The sequence below is a fragment of the Erinaceus europaeus genome, chromosome 14 (assembly GCF_950295315.1).
Source record: "Erinaceus europaeus chromosome 14, mEriEur2.1, whole genome shotgun sequence".
Lineage (NCBI taxonomy): Eukaryota > Metazoa > Chordata > Mammalia > Eulipotyphla > Erinaceidae > Erinaceus > Erinaceus europaeus.
In genome coordinates this window covers 56,150,878-56,164,467 of record NC_080175.1, presented here as the reverse complement: position 1 = coordinate 56,164,467, position 13,590 = coordinate 56,150,878, and the positions used below count along the sequence as shown (strand labels likewise).

The 13,590-nt window shown below is 42.8% G+C and overlaps 1 protein-coding gene across 8 annotated transcripts in view; it reads left to right on the top strand.

The window, feature by feature from the left end:
* GOLIM4 (golgi integral membrane protein 4) overlaps window positions 1-13,380 on the top strand; it is an 89,977-nt gene extending 76,597 nt beyond the window's left edge. For 3 of the 8 annotated variants that reach the window (XM_060171919.1, XM_016188081.2, XM_007522953.3), the window contains 5 exons: window positions 623-732; window positions 4,475-4,642; window positions 5,390-5,458; window positions 8,386-8,466; window positions 11,579-13,380. In XM_060171919.1, coding sequence (XP_060027902.1) covers window positions 623-732; window positions 4,475-4,642; window positions 5,390-5,458; window positions 8,386-8,466; window positions 11,579-11,725 — 575 coding nt within the window. In that variant the 3' untranslated portion in view covers window positions 11,726-13,380. The remainder of the gene's footprint in view (window positions 1-622; window positions 733-4,474; window positions 4,643-5,389; window positions 5,459-8,385; window positions 8,467-11,578) is intronic. The other 5 variants (XM_060171917.1, XM_060171914.1, XM_060171915.1 and 2 more) reach the window with 5 other exon arrangements.
* The last annotated feature ends 210 nt before the right edge of the window (window positions 13,381-13,590 follow it).

Genomic DNA, 13,590 nt, shown 5'->3' with positions numbered 1-13,590 from the left:
GTGGAACATACCTGCCAATGTTTTGCCCCTATGCTTTATATTCTTAGTCCTTCTTCTATTTTAATTTAAAAGTGATTGGTTCCTCTCTTTGTTTGCTTTTGTCTAAATTTATTGAAGCATTTATTATTTCAAAAAGCAAGTAAATGTCTATGAGTTTAGCAGTGTGCGTGTGGCAGTCCTTCTCCCTGTGTCAGAGGTTCAGAATGGCCTGGATTTGTTTTGGATCTACACCACTGGAGGCGTTCATTCACAGTCTGAAGCACCAACAGTTTCTTTTGCTATCTTGCTGGTATCCCTGATCCTAGCCAAAATTTCACTGATAACCTTCATAATATTCAGTTGATTAGACTTGACATTATTGGGAACATGTTAATTGTTGCTGTCTGCATAAAGGGAGGAGAGTTAGACTGATGTCATTTATCCACTCTGCTTTAAACACATGGTCTAGGAAAAAGACAGAGGGTATTTTGTTTCTTTGTTTGTTTTTTCTTATTTGTTTGTTTGTTTTTCTTCCAGGAAAGCTGAGATGTTAACTTCACTAGAGGAGAGGGTGGGTGAAATGGTCTCTGGAAGGGAAGAATACTGCCTGGTTCACTTTATTTATTTGCTTTTTATTTTCTAGCTTATGAGAGAGACAACCAGCACCAAGATGAGGCAGAAGAAGATCCAGATAATGGACATGAGTCTCAGGAACAAGAGGCCCACAAACCTGACCCTGAATCCGAGGCAGACGTGAGTATATGTTCTGCTTATGAACTATTGACACCTCTGCTATCCTAGAGGATATGCTGAGAAATGTTGAGCTTCCTTCTTTTAACTACTGTTGGCCTGGATGCTTTTTTTTTTTTTTTAATATTACAGAATTACATGTCGACAGGGGTTTGAATCCACACCATTCCCACCACAAGAGTTCTGAATCTTCACTCTCCCCACTGCAATCCACCACAATTCTCTTAAGGTTGTAGACATGGGCCAACCATCTTCTCTACAACTGTCTGTCCACATTTATACATAGTTGCCTCTTCTTTTTCTGATTCAATCCTCTCTTCCCCTCTAAGCCACTCATGACATCATAACTACCTCCATATGTCCCTCTTCTTTTCCTTCTCTTTCTCTTGGTGCTGATGAAGCTCGAGTGCAGACACCTCTTATCTTCATCCTACTTATCCTACTTATCCTTCATCCTACATCTTATCTTCTCCCTCGCTGGCAGTAAGAATCAAGGTTGTTTATGGGGAGCAGAAGGTAGGAGTCTGGCTTCTGTAGCTGCTTCTCCCCTGAGCATGGGCATTGACAGGTTGATACATACCCCCAGCCTGTTTCTATCTTTCCCTAGTGGACCAGAGCTCTGGAGATGTGAGGGTACAGGACACATTGGTGAGGTCGTCTGCCCAGAGAAGTCTGGATGGAATCATGGTAGCATCTGTAACTTGGTATCTGAAAGGTGGCATGGCCTAAGATGAGGCAAGATGGTTAATGAACAGGAACTAAAAAGTAGGATCAGAGCAGATGAGATTAGGGATTTTGGGGTAGAAGAAAGCTAGGAGAACCATTTTAGGTGTGTTCGTGGGGGCATACAACTGTAGTAGTTATGCTTGAATTTGGTAGCTAGCCTGAGGTTGGATGAGAATATTGTCTGAGAGAAGGGTGTCAGAGTAGAGAAAGGGGCTAGAAAGTTAGATTAGGGCAGGGAGTAGTTCCCATTCTTATATAAAAAAATTCTGTGGCTACAATTAGCAATTTATCTACATCCACCTGCTCCAGGGTACATATGTAAATACATATTTATATTTAGCACCAGCGCCTGTGTAACCTCTTAAGTCCCTATTGAGCTGAGCTTATAGTGCATGGTCACATCTGAGGAGCATTGCAGGCTGCACTCATTTCAGGACCAGACTTTTTCAAGTGTCAGGGCACAATACCCCCAGCCTCCCTTCAGAGACAGGCTATCCCTACCGTCATAGCTTTATGGTAGAGCCAAGGTCCTGAGTGGGCCCACAAAATGCTGTTCCTTATGGAAGCAACCAGTGGTAGTGGAGAGACCCTTTAAAGGTCAAGGCCCATCATATGTGTATGTGAATCCAAGGATTCCCTAACTAGGGCCCTAGATGATCATGTGGTGTGATATTGACCAAACAGGCCATTATTAAGTGCCTGGATGCTTTTTATCATTCCTTCAAACTTGAATGGACATTTGTAGATGGAGGTCTTTCCCATTCAGAACTCTGAATATATTCTGCAAAGTCCACTGTTGAACTACCTAGGTGTTGAGCTTTTTGTCTGTTGCTGTGAGAAGTCTCATTCTCTGTTTTTTGGGTTTTTTTTTTCCATGTATTATTGTGCCTTTTCTGTTGCTGTCAGAAGGAGGAGTGGACTAGCTCTCTCTGGTCTGCCATCTTGGTCCACTTGCATATTCGTTGGTGGCTGTGGCTTAGTGAGTTTCCAGAGGGATCCTTGCTGTGTTTTGTTGAGTTTTCAGGTGACTTTCTAGTTTTTCTCTAGTTTATCAGGATCATGATCTAAAAGGGCCCCTACTCTATAGCCACACCACCAGAAGTCCCCATTTTATGAACTTTTGTGAAGCTTCTAGCATGGGTTTTTATTTTATGAAGAGTATTACATTTCCTTATACCTTCCATACAAGCTATTGATCACGCACAGATAGATATCCATCTGGTAAGAGATTGTGGAGGAGTAATTGAAGGTGATGATTTGTTACTCTATATTTCCCGGGCAAGAGTCATTTGCACTTGAAGTCGATGGCCAGGGAAGTTTATCAGCTGAGGTTTCACAGAGCTCTTGAACATGCTCAGTGCTTTGCAGTGAATTGCAGTAGAATCCTCCATGTCTGAGGAACACTGGATGGAGATGCAGTCTTCCTGGGTGGCTTGTCAGTTGTTGACGTTGGGAGGTCAGGAAGCTTGTAGGAGCATTGATGCTTCTGCCCAATTCTGGCTTGAAAATCTGAGCCTTGATTAAGGACCTGGATCATTCTGAGAGCTGCTCTGGGAGTTTAAGTGGAAACATTAAGAGAATTCCAAAGTTGATAGTGTAAAGGGGATTTGTTTTACACAGGAACTGAAAGCTCATGGGGAGGTGGTTTGGCTGGAGAGGGAGAGTTTTCAAATGGTACTGTTAGGATTGTATTAGCTGAAGTCCTTCCCTTTCATGCTTTTGCTGGTGCATGATCTCTTTGTATCAGTAGTATATTAACAAAGAAATTCTTTCTGAGGGCCAGATGGTGGTTAAACACACATATTATAGTGTGCAAGGACCAAACCCTTGGTTCAAACCCCTGGTCCCCACCTGCAGAGGGAAAGCTTCATGAGTGGCGAAGCAGGGCTGCAAGTGTCTCTCTGTTTCTCTCCCTACCCCTCTCCTCTCAATTTCTCTGTTGCTGTTCAATAATAATAAAACAAAAATTAAAAAAACTCATGTAAAAAAAAAAGAAATTCTCTTTGGTGCTGGCAAAATAGCTCATTTGGGCAGATGACCCCACCAGTGTGTCCTGGAGCCTCACCTCCCCAGATCCCTACCCCACTAGGGAAAGGGAGAGACAGGCTGGGAGTATGGATCGACCTGCCAATGCCCATGTTCAGCAGGGAAACAATTACAGAAGCCAGACCTTCCACCTTCTGCACCCCATAATGACCCTGGGTCCATACTCCCAGAGGGATAAATAATAGAAAAGTTATGAAGGGAGGGGATTGGATACGGAATTCTGGTGGTGGGAATTATATGGAATTGTACCCCTCTTATCCTATGGTCTTGTCAGTACTTCCATTTTATAAATAAAAATTTAAAAAATAGTTCACTTGGATAGTGCACTCAGTGCTTGCTCATGTGTACTCCCAGGTTTGAGCCCAGCCCCCAACACATTGAAGGAAGCTTTGGTGGTCTCTTCACTCTCTCTGCCTCTCTGTATCTATGTAAAGAAAAAAAAAAAAAAGAAAATGAAAGAAATTTTCTCTGTACTTGAAAGTGATCATTTGTTATTAAATTAGCTCTCTTCCTATGCCCTTCTCAGTCACACTACTTGGGACCATATGGATGTACCTTTTCACCCACTTACATACCAAGAAAAACTTGTGTGTGTGTATATATATATATATATATATATATATATATATATATATATATATATATATATATATTAAATCAACGTCCTGTTGAAGAAAGGCCTATTCTCCTACTTGGCCCTCCTTACTCTTTCCCTTGTTTTGTGATGCTTATGCCACTTTTGCCAGTGGAATCTCAGTGAGGCCTGTTCTGGAATCTCATGCAGAAGTGCTGTTGTCCTGTGTTCTGATGCTCCAGCCTCTGACAAAGAGAGCTGGGCGTTCTCAGCTCTTGACTATGTGCACTTGTGAGTCTTGGCAAGGACAGAGCCCTACGGTCTTCCGCGCAGGGCGATTTCACTTGCGCCAGTGGGTGGCCTTTCCAACGAAATTCAACCTGATTCCACGTTCTACAGAGGGCAGCTGTCGAAGATCTAAACCCGGCAGATGACCCGAATAACCAAGGCGAAGATGAATTTGAGGAAGCCGAGCAAGCGAGGGAAGAAAATCTAGCCGATGAAAACCAAGAGCGCAGAGCAGGGGCTCACAAGCAAGAGCAGGCAGAGGTGGAGGAGCATTTGGTGGTGAGCAGCTGGCACTGAGTCCTTAAGCATTGTAGTGTGTGCTTTAAAAATAACTTTATTTAATTCAATAAGACAGAGAGAAATTGGGGGGGGGGAGAAACACCTGCAGCACTGATTCACTGCTTGTGAAGCTTTCCCCTGCAGGTGGGGACCAGGGAATTGAACCTGGGTCCTTGTACATGGGCAATGTGTGCCCTTTTTTTTTCCCCCCTCCAGGGTTATTGCTGGGGCTTGGTGTCTGCACCACGAATCCACTGCTCCTGGAGGCCCCCCCCCCCTTGTTGCCCTTGTTTTTTTGTTGTTGTGGTTATGATTATTATTGTCATTGATATCATTGTTGTTGGATAGGACAGAGAGAGGAGGGAAAGACAGACACTTGCAGACCTACTTCACTGCCTTGTGAAGCGACTCCCTTGCAGGTGGGGAGCTGAGGGCTTGAACCGGGATCCTTACACTGGTCCTTGCGCTTTGCGCCACGTGCGCTAAACCCACTATGCCACCACCCGACTCCCGCAGTGTGTGCTCTTAAGTGAACCACCATCCAGCCCCCTTTGCTCTTCAGGCCATGATGTGAAGTGATATTTCCACACACAGAAGAGGCAAGGAGCAGCCCTCATGGGTGCTGTGTGTCCTGCTCACTGGTGCAGGAATAGGGCACTTTCACAGGTGCCTGCTTCTCTGTCTCAGGGTGTCATAAGATCCCATCTCAGGCGTACAGGACCAGAATCTCCCCTTTTGTCTCGACAGATGGCAGGAAACCCAGACCAGCAGGAGGACAACGTCGATGAACAGTACCAAGAGGAGGGAGATGAGGAGGTAGGAAGCAGGAATGTACTAGGCATGTCAGAGAGTTTGCAGCGGCACAGTAACTTTAAATAATGGTGGCTTTTCAAGTGACAGCTCTGGAAATGTTCAAGAAGGGGCCGAACAGTGGCTTACCCAGTTAATTGCAGGCATTACCTGGTCTGAGAACCTGGGTTCAAGTCCCCCCCTACCTGAAAGGAAGAACCTTTATGAGGAGTGAATAGAGAAGTTTTTCATGTGTCCTTCCTGTCTATCTCGTTCTATCTCTCACTCTCTATTATCTATTATTTTTGTTTATTTATAGAGACAGAAATTGAGAGGGGAGGGGGAGAAAGAAAGACACTCACGGCATTGAGAAAGGGAGAGAAAGAGAGACACTCACGGCATTGAAAGGAGAGGGGGAGAAAGAGAGACACTTGCGGCACTGCTCCACCAGTTGTGAAGCTTCCATCCGGCAGGTGGGAATCAGGGGCTTGAACCCAGGTCCTTGCACACTGTAATGTGTGTGCTCTACCATGTGTGCCACTGCTCAGCCCCTCTCAGTTTAGAGGCAAGAAAAAAATTTAGGCACCAAACCCCAGCAATAACACTGGTGGCAAAAAAAGAGGAGAAAGGCAGGGGGGAAAGAAATATTTCAGAGATACAGGCAGGAGGAAAAAAATAGTGGTTTTTCAAGAGGGAATGAACCACAGCAGTGGAGACATTTAGTTAGAAGAGATCAGAAGTAGGAAAATAGATTCCTTTCTGGTTCTCATTAGACATTTGTCTTTGGTTGATGTGATCTTTATTAGGGTATGGTCTCTCTTCCCCTCATAAATGCTAGAAAATAGCAAAGCTTTCCACAGTGAGGGGTTCTTTAAGAAACCCTGAAACTTTCTCTTGGATATCACCACAGTGCCTGCCACACCAGAATTCACTTTACATCCTGAATACATACTTTAAAAGTTTTATAGTACCTACTTGTCCTTTTCCCCTTGAAAGTATTCAGAGTAAGGGGCCAGGTGGTGGTACACCCGGTTAAGCATACATAGTACTTACTAGGTAGAAATATCCACACAAGGACCCGGGTTCAAAGCTCTGCTCCCCGCCTGCAATGGGGACACTTCACAAGCAGTGAAGCAAGTCTGTAGGTGTCTATCTTTCTATCTTTCTCCCTGCCCATCTCCCCCCACCCCCCCCCCCATCTCTGTCTTATCAAGAAAAAAAAAAATTCCACAGAGAGCAGTGGATTCATAGTACCAGCACTGAGCCCTGGAGGCAAAACAAACTAACAAAACAAAACAAAACAAAACAAAAAAAGAGTGTAAATACAGAGTGGGGTTGGCCACATAGCTCAGCTGGATCCGTGCTCTGTTAGGCACATGACTCACCCAGGTTTGAACCCAGCCCCCATCCCACTGGAGCAAGTTTTGGTGCTGTGGGATGTGATGTCTTTTCTTCTCTGTTTCTATCTGGCAAAGGTAACTTAGAGAAGTGAATTAAAAAAAAAAAAAAACACTATCAACAACAGAAAAGGTGTGTGTGTGTGTGTGTGTGTGTCAGGAGCCCTGCTGACTGTAAAGTATGTGGAGTAAATCTTTTTGCATGTCCTTTCAGTTTGCTTTAGTTGTCAGCTTCTGACATGACAGTGTGTTAGATTTCTGAGGCCTCCACCCATCCACCCACCCTGGTATCACTCTTATGTCATTTGACTAAGGTCGAAGTTATGGATCTGCAGTCCTCGCAGGGTAGAAAAGTGACTCTACTTGGGGATGTTGTGGAGGCCTTGTGTAACCTCCTTTTGGATCAGGAAACTGTTCAGTAAGTTAAAACCTGGGTCACAGCCACTACTCAGACAAATGTCTTGCACCTCAGTGACACTGGCCCTCAAGGGAGTCACAGGAAAGAACAGATAAGGGACCAGCAGGTAGCTAGCCTGGTAGAACACACATTACCATGCATAACATAAGGACCTGGGTTCAAACTCAGCCACAGTATGGAAGTACTTTCATGCTGGTGGAAAGCTTTACAGGTGCTACTGTGTAGCTGGTCCTCATGCTCTCTCACTCGAATGCACTTTCTCTCTCTCTCTCTGTCTCTGTCTCTCACTAGCTCTCACCCTCTGTCTGAAAAAAGAAAACAAATCCCTCCCAAGAGTAGTGGAATCATATAGACAGTGAGCCCTAGTGGTAACCCTGGTGACCAAACAAAAGCAAAATCCAAACAAAAAGTGTTCAAGATTCTGCCGCCTGGAGGCCTCCTCTCTCTTGTATCAGTGGATAATGGCATCTTTAAAAAGCAACACATCGGGCAGAGATTCCAAGACACATTGGTGAAGTTGTCTGTCTGTCCAGGGAATTTAGATTGACGTCATGGTAGCATCTGCAACTTGCTGAGTGAAAAGCATTAAGATACAAAGCAGAACAAATTGTTTAATTGTCAGAACCCCAAAAGTAGGAATAGAGCAGATGAGATTAGGGGTCTTTAGATAGGAAGAACTTCGAAAGTCTATTTCATGTATGTTCTAAGGAGACTATGACTTAGTAAATTTTGCCTGAGCCTTATATGCAGGTAGACTAAAAATAACATCTGGGAAGATGATGTCAGAGTTGAGAATAGAACTAGAAAACTGGATTTAAGGCAGAGAGTTGCTCCCAAACATGAGGAATGTATATAAATACCATTGACTGTTTACCCCATCGATCTGACCCAGGGCCCATATATTGATTGAGCATTTTATGAACCAGTGAACTGGGGTTGAAGGGACAAACCCTCCTTTGGTGTTGAGTGTGGTGTGGCCACACACAAGTTGAAGAGAGTTGATGTGCTTGACTTTTAACATATACATTGTCTTGGAAAACAGCATTGTCAGTAAAACAAAATATACAGATAAATATAATAGTAAAAATATATTCATGGAACATATTTTCATAAAATATATTATCTCTGATTTGTTTTAGGTTCAGGAAGATTTGACTGAAGATAAAAAAAGGGAGTTGGAGCACAATGCTGAAGAGACCTATGGCGAAAATGTTGAAAATGTATGTGTAGGGTGATTTTTTTCAGTGTGTGTGTGTCTAGGAGATATGTACAGATGTTTGCATAGGTAGATAGCAGTGGATACGGCCAGGGTGCCACCAAGTCTAATAGGCCAACCTAGAAACAGGAAAATTGGTGAAAATTGTGAAAGTTAGGAATGCCCAAAGACACATTTTCTTTTTTTCTTTTTTTTTTTTACGTTCCTTTCTTCCAAAGATGATCAACTTTGTATGCTTTTGAACTTATTATTGTTTTGTACATCCTTAATGTGATTGTTCAGTTTTTAGTGGGGAAATGTTATTTTACTAGACTGTTCTTGGCTCATAGGAACAATAGGTGTATTTCAACACACCTCACCCACCACCACATTGCCTCCTTCCCCTACGGAGTGACTGTGTCCCCAGTCCTTCTCTACCATACCTCTCCCTTCCCCATTAATGTCCTCAGATCAGAGCCAGTGAAAAAACTCACTTGAATAATGCTCTGCTTCGCCATGTTGTGTGACCCAGCTTTGAGCCCAGCCTCTAGCACACTGAAGGAAGCTTCAGTGCTGTACTATGATCTCTTTCACTCTCACTCTGTCTCTATCTTAAAGAGGAAAAAAAAAAAAAGACCTCAGAACTTTTGAATAGACTATCTTTTACCCTAACTTGTTACCTTGCTTTATTAGTGATTTACTATTGATTTACAAAATTATAAGATAATGGGGGTATAATTCCATACAGTTCCCACCACCAGAGTTCACTATCCCCATTCTCTCCATTGGAAACTGCAGTCGTTCTCCCAAGGTCACCAATTTGGGCTGATTCTATAACTATCTGTCTATATCAGTGTGTATTTTCCCCAATTTTTTTCAATCATCCTGCCATCACTTCCTTTCTAGTTCATCCCTATACATACTACTACTTCCAAGTGTCTTTTCTTTTTTCCTCTTCTATCTCAAATAAGAGAACCAGAGCGGGAGTCGGGCTGTAGTGCAGCGGGTTAAGCGCAGGTGGCACAAAGCACAAGGACCGGATTAAGGATCCCGGTTCGAACCCTGGCTCCCCACCTGCAGGGGAGTCGCTTCACAGGCGGTGAAGCAGGTCTGCAGGTGTCTATCTTTCTCTCCTCCTCTCTGTCTTCCCCTCCTCTCTCCATTTCTCTCTGTCCTATCCAACAACGACAACAACAATAATAACTACAACAATAAAACAACAAGGGCAACAAAAGGGAATAAATAAATAAAATAAATATTAAAAAAAAGAAAGTTATAAAAAAAAAAGAGAGAGAACTAGAGCCTGTCTTTTTCTAGTGTTTTCCAGGTTTGCTTCTCTTTCATTAGTGGTATAAGAACAAGATTCCAGGTGACAAAAATGCTTCGGGTCCTGGTGGAAAGGGGGTACAGAGCCGTCTGGTTTACTTCCCCTATAGTTTACTCCTCTGGGAATATGGCACAAAATTCTTCCTGGGGTGCAAAAGTTAGAAGGCCTGGCTTTTGTAATTGCTTCTCTGCTAGACATGGGCATTGTCAAGTGGATTCATACTCCTAGCCTGTTTCTTTTCCTAGTGGGGTAGGGGTTTGGGGAGGTGGGGTTCTAGGACACATTGGTGAGGTCATTTGCCCCAAGAAGTGAAGATGGAATTATAGTAGAATCTGAAACTTGGTGGCTAAAATGCAGTAAAATGGAAAATAGGAGAAAATGTTTAATGAACAGGAAACATAAAGTAGGAATAGAGCAGGTGAGAATAGGGATTATTTTAGGGTGGATAGAAGCTAGGAAGACTTTTTTAGGAATGTTCCTATATCTTACAAATCTTTGCTTGAGCTTGACAGCTAACATGGGGGGTGAACTATAGAAGTATGGTGTCAGAGTAGAGCAGAACTAGGGAGCAAGGTTAGGGCAGAGAGTTTGCTCACAAACTTAAAATATATAAATGTAATTAACTGTTTACAACAAAGATCTATCCCAGAGCAGAGCCTATATACATTTCTCTTTAGCACAAGAGTCTGTATAACCTCTAAGTCCCTGTCAGTCTGAGCCTGCATTTAGTTCATAGTCACAGCTGGAAACACTCTAGGCCGCACCCATTTCAGGAGCAGTCTTTCTCCAGTGGCAGCATAGGCTGACCCAGCCTCCGTGGGGGGGGAGGGGGGGGCAGTTTCTACCATTGCTGTTCTGCTGTGAGGGCAAGGTCCTGGGCCAGTGTTCCTGATGGAAGTGAGCGGTGATGGTAGAAAGAGGGATTTACTAGAAGTCTAGGCCCTTGGTATCTTGGGGGGAATCCAAGGAGTTCCTGCTTAGGACCTCAGGTGATAGGGTGGCCTGATAGGGGCCAAAATAGCCATCATTATTCTTTGCTTTTTATTTGTTTATTTTTCTTTTTGCCACCAGGATTATTGCTGGGCCTCTGTACATACACAGCTCCACTGCTCTTGGAACACTTTTTTTTTTTTTCATATATATAGAATGATACCTGTATAACTGCTCCACTACTCATGTAGCCTCCCTTGCCACCCCCCCACAGAGATTGGATGGGGACTTAAAACCATTGTTTGTGCTTCGCTTTACCACTCTCACCTCCACTCTCACCTTTTTTTTTTTTTTTTTTTCCTTCAGGGATGTCACGAACCTACTGTGAACCTACTGCTCCTGGCAGCTTTTTTTTTTTTGATAGAGAAATTGAGAGTGAAGAAGAGATAGAGAGAGAGAGGTGGAGAGAAAGATAGATACCTACAGACCTGCTTCACCACTTGTGAAGCTTCCCCCCTGCAGGTGGGGAGCTGGGGTTCGAACTAGGATCCACGTGCAGGTCCTTGTGTTTTGTACTATGTGCGCTTAACCCAGTGCACCAATGCCCAACCCCCCTGTTTTGTTTCTTTCTTGTATCTGGAACTTGACTGCTTCCCCAGAGAGAAAGGGGTCACGGGGAAAAGATACCACAGCACCAAAGCTCCCTCCCCCCCATGCTTTGGGGGCCTGGTATCAGGAGCCCTCCCAGTGAGCTATCTCACTTACCTGCCTTGTTATTAACATCCTCTCTCTGGTCACTGAAGAGTTGGTATGTTATCACTGCTTCTATGTCCTGTCTCTCATTGATTGTTTCCCCCCCCGCCCCCCTTTTCTCTTTAAGGCTGATGGTAAGAACCGTGATGGAGAAGAGCAAGAAGCTCGTGATGCCAACCGCCCCAAAAGCCAAGACACAAACTACGAGGAGGAAGAAGAGGAAGAAGACGGGGCCGCACCAGCTGAGAAATCACAGCGCAGGGCTGAAATGTAGCTGTGCCCAGCTTCTCCCAGGTGCTGGGCCAACGAAATCTACCCCTGCCCCTGCTCAAAAGCAGATCTGCCTGCCCACTGAACTCTAGGATATTTAATTACAAAAATGAAGAACTTAAACCTTTCCTTTTTTTTTTTTAACTTTTGTATTAGAAATGCTCATACATTTATATGAAGATATTTTGATAACCTAGGTTAGAGCTTCTTTTATATTTGAGCTAAATGGGAACAAGAAAAAAAACCTGACAGCAGACATGAGGCTCAGAATCTCTTTTTTTTTTTTTTTTAATAGATGATGCGCTGTTGGAAAGGACACAGATTCTGTGGATGTCTCAACTTTCCTAACCTTTTTTTGATCATGTTTTCATGTGTTCGGTTGTTTGCCTTTGATAAGCGTGTGTGCATGCGCACACACACACACAGACAGGATTTTAAAATAGGGAATTCTGTGCAAAACTGTAAGGAGAATGACTGGCATAGTCATCGCTGCCCTTCAGGTGTGTTCGTACATAATTCTGATAGAAGATTCACCTGTCTGTGTGTCCCCTGTCCTAGGATTCACATGTAGAATAAAATATGATCTGAAAGGGTTTTTCTTAATATGTAAAGACAATTTTTTAGACACACGAAATCATTTGGAAATGTTTGATTTCACTTAAAAATCACAACAGTTCTTGTTTAAAAGGAAGATTATTAAAATTAGGTAGCATCAAAAGTCAGTATTATTCTGTTCAGTTTTATTCTGGGCATCTGTATTTCAGTATTCGAACAAGGTAGACCATAATATAGCAGTGTCTTGACTTTTCTTGAAGACTTGTCATGTGAGTGCTCACTCTGAAACCTTTTTTTTCAGAAGTCAGGTGGGTATCCTGTTTTTGTGTCTTTCTATGGAAATAAATAGTTTGCCCACTTCACTCTGTGCCTCAATCTGGGTGACCAGTAAGAATATGAAGGCAAACCAAACTATACAATTAAGTAGGGACATATTTGAAGCTACAGTGAGATACACATGGTCATGTGCTAAACATTCATGAGTTCTTTCTTATTGTATTACTAATTTTCTTGTTGCCACCAGGGTTATTACTGAGGTTCAGTGCCTACAGAACAAATCCACTGCTCTTGGTGGCCTTTAATTTTATTGATAGAGACAGAAAGAAATTCAGAGGGAAGGAGGAGATGAAGAGAGAAACAGAGAGATGCCTGTAGCCCTGCTTCACCACTGGTGAAGCTCTCCCCCTGCAGGTGGGAACTGGGTCTTGAACCTGGGTCCTTATGCCTGGCAACATGTGTGCTCTATGTGGTGCTCCACCTCCCAGCCCCCCTCATAATTTCAGTTTTCACTTTTGTATGGATGTGATTTTAATTTTTAATAACCACACTCATGTATGGTTTTGATTATCCCAGTTGGGTGGCCATGTATGAATGAACAGGGGTGTTTTATTCAAATGTATTTGGATTTTTTCAATAATCATAAGTCAAAGATTAATGTGTAAAAAGCCTTTATGAAATGTAAAATGTATAATATTGTACATAATAATCAGAATACAATTATTTTGGTAAATTAGTTTGTATTTTTAATGTTCCTGTTGCAGTATTTAATTATTTGAAATATATTGAAACTTGGTAATAGTCAATAAAGCTATAAAAAAAAGCAAATGGTAAGACCTTTCAAGGTGTGTGGTTTCTAATTAGTTTCTGATTTTGTGATGTTCTTTAGTTCTTTTTTCATAAAAGGAGAAAACAGACGATGACTGTATATATTAATGAGTTATTCAATTCTTCTCCCCCATCTGTTTCCTAGGAATGCTATATGATTATTTTTCACTTTTTATAAAGAAAGCTAAGAACTTTTTCTCCAGGTTTATC